At 40.2% G+C, this 9243-nt stretch overlaps 1 protein-coding gene across 3 annotated transcripts in view; it reads left to right on the top strand.

The window, feature by feature from the left end:
- Positions 1-9243, top strand: part of SRFBP1 (serum response factor binding protein 1) — an 89033-nt gene that overhangs the window by 14367 nt on the left and 65423 nt on the right. The window contains exons 1-3 of one of the 3 annotated variants that reach the window (XM_027767855.1): positions 1900-1992; positions 3670-3758; positions 4816-4888. In XM_027767855.1, coding sequence (XP_027623656.1) covers positions 3679-3758; positions 4816-4888 — 153 coding nt within the window. In that variant the 5' untranslated portion in view covers positions 1900-1992; positions 3670-3678. Of the gene's footprint in view, positions 1-1899; positions 1993-3669; positions 3759-4815; positions 4889-9243 lie in introns of those variants that run through there. The other 2 variants (XM_006167484.3, XM_027767856.1) reach the window with 2 other exon arrangements.

Genomic DNA, 9243 nt, shown 5'->3' with positions numbered 1-9243 from the left:
AGAGAAGCATTTAACACAGCCAAGACTGCTGAAAGGTCAGGGCTGAAGAGCAATGCTACAGCCTTCAAGGTAACCAGAGAGTAAAAAGACAGGATTTGGTTATAGATTCATCATGAGGGATTAAGAAAACTACCTTTAATGATCCCCTGGTTCAAAGAAAAAGGATTGTTCTGAGATCTGAAGTACCAAAAAGAAAAAGTTCTATTGAGTTGTCAGAAAAATCATGACATAATTTTCTATGTTTTTATGCAAAAATGTGTCATGACTTTTCCAACAACCCAGTAGTTGGGTGAGAAACATGGGTTCAGATGTAAATTGAGGTGAAATGTTGAATAGGCCTATTTGGGTCTGGAGCTAAAAGGAGATATCTCAGCTGACGGTAGAAATTTTTAAGTCATGAGTCAAGCCCAGGGCCTGGTGGTTGAGGAATCTGGATCCCACATGGTCAACTACATGGTTCGAATCCCAGACCCAGTGGTTTGAAAAACACACCACACGTGTTTGCGTACATGCCCCAAATCCTGACAAAGCAGAGAAGTAGAAGAGAAGGGATTGCAGCATGGTCACGCCCCATTGGAGGGTGCTTTGTTTCCCCCTCACTCTTTCTGTCTTTCTGGTTAGTGCATGTACCCTCTGGCAAATTAAAAAAAATTTTTTTGAGTCGTCTTTGTTTAGATGGAAAATTAACCAGTATGCACACATTGAATTACTTAAGGCTAAAGGATATATTGTGAAAAGAAGAGCTATCCTAGTTACTGATCCCCTGAATTCATTCACATTTATATTTGGTAGGGGGAAATGAGTCTTCACAGACCAAGGTGAGTATTTCAAGAGAAAGGAGGAAAACCAGGAAAAGTATTCTGTAATGGAAAACCAAGAGTGTTTCAAGATGGTGATTAGCAGTGTCAGATGCTGCTACTTGAAGTAAAATTAAAAAATTCTCATTGGCTTCAGAGCCTTTGGGAAATCATTGGGATCCTAGTGACAGCTCTTCGTGGACTTCAGACCGGAATTGAGTGGCATGCAGAAATCGGACAGTGAGTTGGACGTCTCTTTCTAAGAGCTTAGCTCTGGGAGCGTGGCGATGGTGCAGCAGTATGTGAGTGGACCTGCATGGAAAGGGCCTGAGTTTGTGAAATCGTGTCAGAGTCTCCCCAGAGCATGCTGGGCATAGGCATGTGTGCCTGTGATCGGGGCCAGCTGCAACTGGGGGTGGATTGTGGCATGCAGACTCTGTGGGGGCTCCTCCTCCCCACCTGTTGTCTTTGTCTCAGGAAAGAGACAATGAGAAACATAGAAGAAATAAATGAATAAACTTAAAAATAGAAAGAAAGGCTTAGCTCTTAGTCAGTGAAAGAAGAGAGTACTCACAGTGAACTGTGTAGTGAGTATGTTTTGTCTCTAATGAAAACAAGTCAAGCATGATTAAAAATCAGTGGGTAACAAATCCATTAAGAGGAAGAGAATGGCTCAGAAGGCAGGGAAGGAAGGGTTCCACAGCACAGTTAAAACATTGCTTCAGAAGCCTGTAAGGATGTTTCCTATATATCCACAGTCACTTTATTAATGGAGACTCCTGGGTAACGGGATTGCGTTCTTAGTATTAGAGAGACGGTGGTTCCAACAGATACTTGTTTTCTCCAGAACTTGAAAGAGTGGGGAGAAGGGAAATCAGAGGGTTTAGAAGAATGGGGAGAAGTTTATGTAGTTGCGTGGAGTGAATTGACGGCAAAAGTGTGGTGGAATTGCCAGGAGCGCAGGGTTCATTTGCGGTGAGTTAGGGTGATGCAGCAGATAGAAGGGTGCCGTATCTCCAGGTTATTGGAATGCCGTGACAAAGAACGCAGAATTTTTGTTTGTTTGTTTGGAATTACAGTTTTGTTCATGGGAAGGATAGCCAAATACTAGAACCTTGAAGGAACAGGATGATGTAGATACTGTAATTTTGGCAAGAAAAATGTGAAGGAATGTGTGTGCCTGGCACTCTGGAAGGTACAGAAAAGCTGTAAATGTCGCAGGGCTGCTGTCCTCTGAAGGCCACCGAGGGGAGCGGTTAGTGGAGAGGAGCTTTGGTCTCAGGGCTTCCAAGGTGTAGTGGGGCCCCAGGTGAGGCGCACTGATCTGTGACTGACCAAACTATTGGAGGACTTAGCAGGAAAGGCTAGATCTGAACTGAATTTTATGGAGCTTCTAAAATGAACAAGGGGAAGAGGGACATTCCCGAAGAGTTGTAAAATGTATAATTCCTAACTGGGGTAGGTAAGACAAACGCAGTGATAACACATAATTGCAGTGAATACTCTTACACCGTGTACCTAAGCCATTTCCACGTCTTGGTCTGCAGTTCTGGTTATTGTCCTTAGAATTCACCATTGTTCTTTCGTGGACTGATTCGAAGTGTATGTATGTGCCTTGCATGTGCTCAGAAATAGTGTGCCCTTGTGTCATGGAGTTTCTTTGCTTTTTTTCCTTTGCTTCTAGTCAGGGTCTCCCCGTCACCACCCTCCTGCCTCAGTCTCCCCGCTGGGATTGCAGCCACATGCCTCCCTATCAGCCTTTAGGTGGATCCCCAGTAGCTAGCCACGGAGTCCCATGTGGGTGTCGACTGCTGAGCACAGCCTCGTAGGGCACACCAGCACCGTAGGGCCTAGAAGAGTTCTTTTAAAGTTGTACTTGAAATATTAATACATTTTAACTAAAAAATAAATGTAAAGAGTACTTTGTAAATGTTTTCACACTTTTTTTGCTATAAGGTACATGCACTCACCAGAGAGACAAAGACACAGAAAGCAAGAAATCACCCCCCGGGGAACCAGCAGTTAGCGTAATGGCTATGCCACTGGACTCCCACGTAGTCGACAGCGGTTCGCGTCCCGTACCCGGTGGCTTAAAACTCACGCCGGGCGCGTGTGCATGCGTGCCCAAGATCCCGAGAGGAGGATGGAGGAGAAGGGATTGCGGCGTGACCATCCCCCCTGGGGTGTGAGTTCTCGCTTTCTGTCTCTATGTCTCTCTCTGTCTTGTGAGTGCACGCGCCCTATAGCGAAAACCTCTTCAAAAAAAAAAAGAAAAAAAGAAACCCCCCCCCCCGTCGGGGGGGGGGGGGGGTGGCCATGCTGCAGTCCCTTTACCTCCATTCTCCTTTTGCGGTTTTGGGCACACATACACATGTGCCCAGCATGAGTTTCAAGCCTCCGGGTCCAGGACTCAACCACCGTCGACTATACGGGAGTCTGGCGATGTAACATTACATCATTTACTGGCCTTACTTTTTAAAAAAAATTTAATGTAATTAGGTTTCTGCCACTATGGGTGAGGCTCTGTTTTAGACCACTGAGATTAAAAAAAATGAATACAACAGTAACTGATGGCAGCGTTTGTGTTCTATGCCCAACACGGTGTGAGTGTAACAGTAGGTACACATCCCTGAGTGCTGTGACTTCTTTAAAAATCAGAACTTGTTTCTCTAAAGCCCTCAGACACATTTTTAGACTGTTGACTTTTTTCCTTCACTGTTTATGGAAGAAGTTTGATTGCATCAGACTGTGAATGTCGTGAAACAAAAATCTGGTTAGAGTGGTAGACTAAGTCTATAATAGTAAGACTCAAAATAAGGTGTGTTTGTTCTTGAATTAAGTGCCTTTGTAATTTTGGCTTTATTCCTCAAAGGTTGTGAAGATGAGAAAAGAAGTGAAGATAATCCGGGTTTTGGTTATCCGAAAACTTGTCAGAAGTGTCGGGAGACTGAAGTCAAAAAAGTTAGTCATTTAAAATAATGATTCTGTGACTAATAACATTTCCAAGGTTGTTTATATTCAGTATTTACCAAATTTGAGGGTGGGAGCTACAGGCTTAGTTAAATATCTTACTCAGACTGCAGTTTGACATGCAGAGATGACTGGAACGAGATAGAATGTCCTTTGTCAGCATGTTCTTTCATGGTTTGTACCATTTTCACTTCAAATACAGGATAAGTTCTTCTGTTATTTTTCCAGAAGTTTCCTTTTTGTTTTTACAGAAAGAAGTTTCCTTGGAGTTATTTTTGTGTTTTACATTATTAGCAGTTATTTTATGATGATGTATTTAACAAATCTTGTAATACCCTGAATCAATTACGAAGATTTTATAAGCTGTTTTCCTTGAATTGCCAGTAATTTGAAATCTTCACTTCCTTGTGGACGTGTTTCTGAGAACATTGTGTTCCATGTAATTTGTTGCAAAAAAGATAATATTTTGTATGTCACGCTCGGTACTGTTAATGGAAAAGTATTTTATTTATAGTTCCTATGAATTAAGCATGAATATTTAGAAAGTCTTCAAATGTGGTTTGTTTCTGATTAATGTCCTGTTCTTTCATAAATGTTTCAGAAACTAGCCCCCCTCTCCGATACAGTCAAATTTTAAACATCTTAATTTTTTCTGTTAATTCCAGAGAAAAGATTTTCATTTATTAAAATTTTATTGAACCTTCCATTGTACCTTATGCAACTTACATTAATTGACTACAGTGTGCTATAGATTGATTCATTACAAGGTATGATTGACTTCCCATTACGGAACAAGAGAAGGCAAGCCACCTATCAGTGGGGATAGTCATTAATATAAAGCCAGGACAGTGTTTACTTTTGCAAAAATTTTGGCTTATTGGTGAAATTGGGAGTGTATGTATTGGGGTGGGTGGAGGGCAGTGCAGGGTGGCAGAGTGTTATTTAGAGATTTATTACGCTTTTCTAAAAAGAATGAGACTTTGCATTATGATATGAGTCTAAAATTAATACCTGCCGCAGCTTTATATAATAATGTCGTTTTTTTCAGGGGTACTGAAGATGCACTGTTGAAAAACCAAAGACGGGCTCAACGATTGCTTGAAGAAATCCATGCTATGAAGGTAGGGCTTGGGTCAGTGTGTATCTGCTTTTGTTTCTGAGTCTCCCGTCAGCCTGCATCTTATGTATGTATGGTGTAACTAACTAATATGAATGTTCCCGAGAGTTGGCGAAGATTGTAGAACGTTTGCAAATTGTATAAGCTTGCATTTTTCCCTTACACTGAATTTGTTGAAGTGTTAGGCTAATTTGAGTCAAGACTATGCCAAACTAAACTCGTTTCTGATTAATAATGCCTCATGCCTAAGGTTTTTATTTTTACTGTAACTTTAGGCACGAAGTCTAAATTAAGTTCAAGAAAAGCGTTCATGCTATTTGGGAAAGTGCATGGTGATGTTGGCGGCTGACATCATGCTCTGCCTGTTGCCAGCTCAATAAATTTTTACGTGGTGGTGTCAGCATTTTATTCAGTGCTGTAGTGACTTGAAAGAAATTTAGTGTTGGACCAACATGATTTTTTTTTTTTTTTCAACCAGACTCTTGACTAGCATAATTTTAAGATCTTTTCACTGCTCTTACTTTGTGGAAACTTTCATTTACCAAATGACATACCATTACAAGTCTGGGAGGCTGTTTTATTGTAGAACTTAAAAACAGCATTTGGTACCAGCTATTATCTTAATTGTAGGATCATCTTGCATGTATGTTTTTGACTATTACATTTTGGAATAACTCACAAGTTCTAAGTTTGATAAAAAGCAAGAGAATTCTCAGCATTTTAACTAGATTATCAAATCTTCTTATTCTTCTTTTTAAAGGGATGGTAGAATATTTAATAGGACAGTTGTCCATCCCGGTTAATCTGAATAAAAATGGCTCTTTCACATGAGGTGTATTTGTTTCTTGTGTTTACTGCACGCGCGCGCACACACACACACACACACAGAAGACTACAAAATTCATGAACTCTATTTGATATTTTTTTAATCAGATGTTCAGGAAAAAAAGTCTGTGTTCAACTCCTAGTTGCCATTTGTGTCCCTTTGTTTACAGATCATTTGGGCTTTTTATATGCCCTTTTTCCATGATATTATGAGGAGCAGAGTCTTTCGGAGATTTTTGCATTGAGGATGGCACTAAGATAGGAAGTTAGGGTTTCTCTCTCACTTTCTCTTAACTAAGGTCCTTACTAAATTATATTGTCTTCCTAAATTTTTCCCGGTAATTTTTTTGAATATTTTTTTTTTTTTTTTTTTTTTGGAGAGGTTTTCGCTATAGGGCGCGTGCGCTCGCCAGACAGACAGAGAGAGACATAGAGACAGAAAGCGAGAAATCACCCCCCAGGGGGGATGGTCACGCCGCAATCCCTTCTCCTCCATTCTCCTCTCGGGATCTTGGGCACGCACGCACACGCGCCCGGCGTGAGATTTAAGCCACCGGGTCCGAGACGCGAACCGCGGTCGACTACGTGGGAGTCCAGCGACATAGCCATTACGCTAACTGCTGGTTCCCTTGAATAGTCATTTTTGTAGTCCTAAATTATTTAGAGGGTTTTGCTGTTATATAATTGCTGATTTTATTTTACTGTGGAAAGAATGCAATATATATAATCTTCTCTGCAGTATAGGAAAGTTCGAGAACAAAGGATATTCATTAATCTTGAAAATACTTTTTTGTAATTTGTTAACGTATTTGATTTAGTTAATTAGAAAGCAAAGTTCTGTTGGGTCTGTTATTCTTACATCTCATCAGCAAAGGGAAATCAGACTCACCAATGAAATCTGTAGGTTTACACGATGACTGTGTCACTACCATAGTGTGTGTGTGTTTCTGCTCTGATTATAAGACCACTGTGGAATTGTTACCTTGCAGAAAGCCAAACTTTATAGCCAGTGTATTCTTTGAATCTATAAAGTTTTATGGTACACGTGTTCTTTGAATATACATACTATGTGGCAGTAGTTACAGTGGACTGATTGACTACTCTGACTGCAGCTTTTTTGATAATGCCTGGATAAAAACTGGATTAAGTTTAAATATAAAAACCAGAGTAAAGGAAGTGTATGTTTGCTTTTCTTAAGTGTCAAATTTTATTCCCTATTTATGGTTCTTTTACAAAACTGATTGTCTTTTCTAAAGAAATGAAATACACAATGCATGTAACATTTTTCTTAATTGAAGGTCATTTGTAATTTCCTAAGGAAATGTTTATCATGTACATGGGAATGTCAAAGAAATAGCCACAAGACAGTAAACTTAGAGTTGCAATTAAATTTACTTACTCATTTTTCCAGAGGAATTCTTTTTATCCTTAGCTCGTGTACCGCGACATTTTTAAAGTCTTATTCATGACATACTGTCCTTTACTTGCTTTCTATGATAATAGGGTATTCTGTTGCAAGATGACTTTCTCATTTAAAAAGAAAAGAAAGAAACCTGAGTTATTTTTAGAAATGAGAGTTTGTTTTTCCTGGCCAAAAAAAATGACCTGATCTTTACGATACTGTAAAATCATAGGTTCTAATTTTATAGACTATAATGTATGAATTCTGTCTTCCGTGCCTTTTCAAATAGTATTCGTACTTTTTTGTTTTTTAAGAGACATTTTTTGCTATAGGACGCATGCAGTTGCTGGAGAGAGAGAGAGAGTCAGAAAATGAGAAATCACCCCCCAATGGGAATAGTCATGCCATAATCTCTCTTCTCCATTCTCCTCTCAGGATTTTGGGCATGCACACACTTGGGCGTGCGCACACACACACACACACACACACACACACACACACACACACACACACCAGGCGTGAGTTTCAAGCCGCCCAGCCTGGGACTTGAACCACTGTCAACTACATGGGAGTCCAGCAATGTAACCATTATATCATCTGCTGCTCCCATATAGTACTTTTAGCTTTTGCTTTTTTTAGTTTGCTGTACCATACATGTGCTCACCAGAGGGAGGTAGCCAGAGAGGGAAAATGAGAAATCACCCCTTGGGAAGATGGCCACATCACAATCCCTTCTCCTTGAATCTGTTCTTGGGAGTCTAGGAATGCACATTGTGTTTTTTAAGCTGTGATGTCCAGGACTTGAACTTCATAGTCGGCCCTGTGGGACCCAGCCACCTTAACCTCCATGCTACCTTCTGGTGCCTACTTTTAATTTTGATATTATTATAAATACTGGTTTCTGAGACATTTGCACTTTCTTTGGAATGTAAACTAACTTTTCAACATATACATACCCATAAGGTACTTAGCTGAGGAAAGAGGTGATAAAGTTGAAAGCACTTTCTGAAATTACTCAAAATGTGCAGAAAATTCCTTCCTTGATAGTAAAAGTTATGACTAGTTTTTACTCAGCATTAGCTACGTGTAAGGCCCGATACTATGTATTTTACATTCACTGTCTCATGAGGTATCAATAGACATCATTATTCTTATCTCAGGGACTAAGAAACTGAAGTTTAGAGAAATTAATTCACTCTTCTGAGGTCAAACAGTTAGTAAGTGGCGGACCCCAGGAGGATGCTAAAGCTAATAGTATTAGCCACCGTAAGGTACTGCTTCAGTATAGGTGAGAGCCTTGCAAAACATGTATAGACCCACTCTCATACAGATTGGATGAGCCAATTTACTAAACATATTTGCCTTCTAGGGAAAAAGGTCCTAAAAATTTACCACATACAGTCAGATTCTTTCATTCCTCACACACAGTTAAATATACATAGCTGTACCTCTTTTTTTTGTTTGTTTTATTTTCTCCTTTAATGAGCAAGAGAGACAGGCACCCCCAATGGGATCGTTACACTAGGATCCACCCCAACCTCACTGTGTCACGGATCATAGACACACATATCTCATTTGTTCAGGGAGGTTTCTGGACGTGAACCTGGAACTGTCCCATGTGGTCAGCCTCACAGAGCATTATCTTACCACTGCACCACTGTCTGGTGTCGGTTTCTTTTTCCCAACCTCCTCCTCTCTGAGGTCATTACTTCTTCCTGTAATGGATACTCATCTGTTGAGCACTTACCAGTCTGCTGAGTGGCCTTGTCTGTCTGCTTACGTCCAGTGATGTAACCCTTACACCATATGCTGGTCGCTCTCCTGTATTTTAAAGCTCTCCTTTTGTTTTATTCTTCCCCTATTTTTGGTGTTCAAGTCTGTTATTAAACCATACTTTAAGCTTACATCAGGTATTAGGGTCACCTTGTCTCATGCTTCTTCAAGCTTATTTCTAAATGGTTTGTCATTAGTGGATTGTAAATAGGAAAAATAGTGCAGACCATGACTGTGGAAGTATGTAAAATCAGGAGGGTAATACATCATCAAAATATTGGGTCATTAGGAAAGTCATGGGAACCAGCAGTTAGCGTAATGGCTATGTCGCTGGACTCCCACGTAGTCGACCGCGGTTC

The sequence above is a fragment of the Tupaia chinensis genome, unplaced genomic scaffold (genome assembly GCF_000334495.1).
Source record: "Tupaia chinensis unplaced genomic scaffold, TupChi_1.0 Scaffold144806_1, whole genome shotgun sequence".
Taxonomy (NCBI): domain Eukaryota; kingdom Metazoa; phylum Chordata; class Mammalia; order Scandentia; family Tupaiidae; genus Tupaia; species Tupaia belangeri.
The sequence above is the reverse complement of the archived record's forward strand: the minus strand, read 5'-3'. Positions and strand labels throughout refer to the sequence as shown.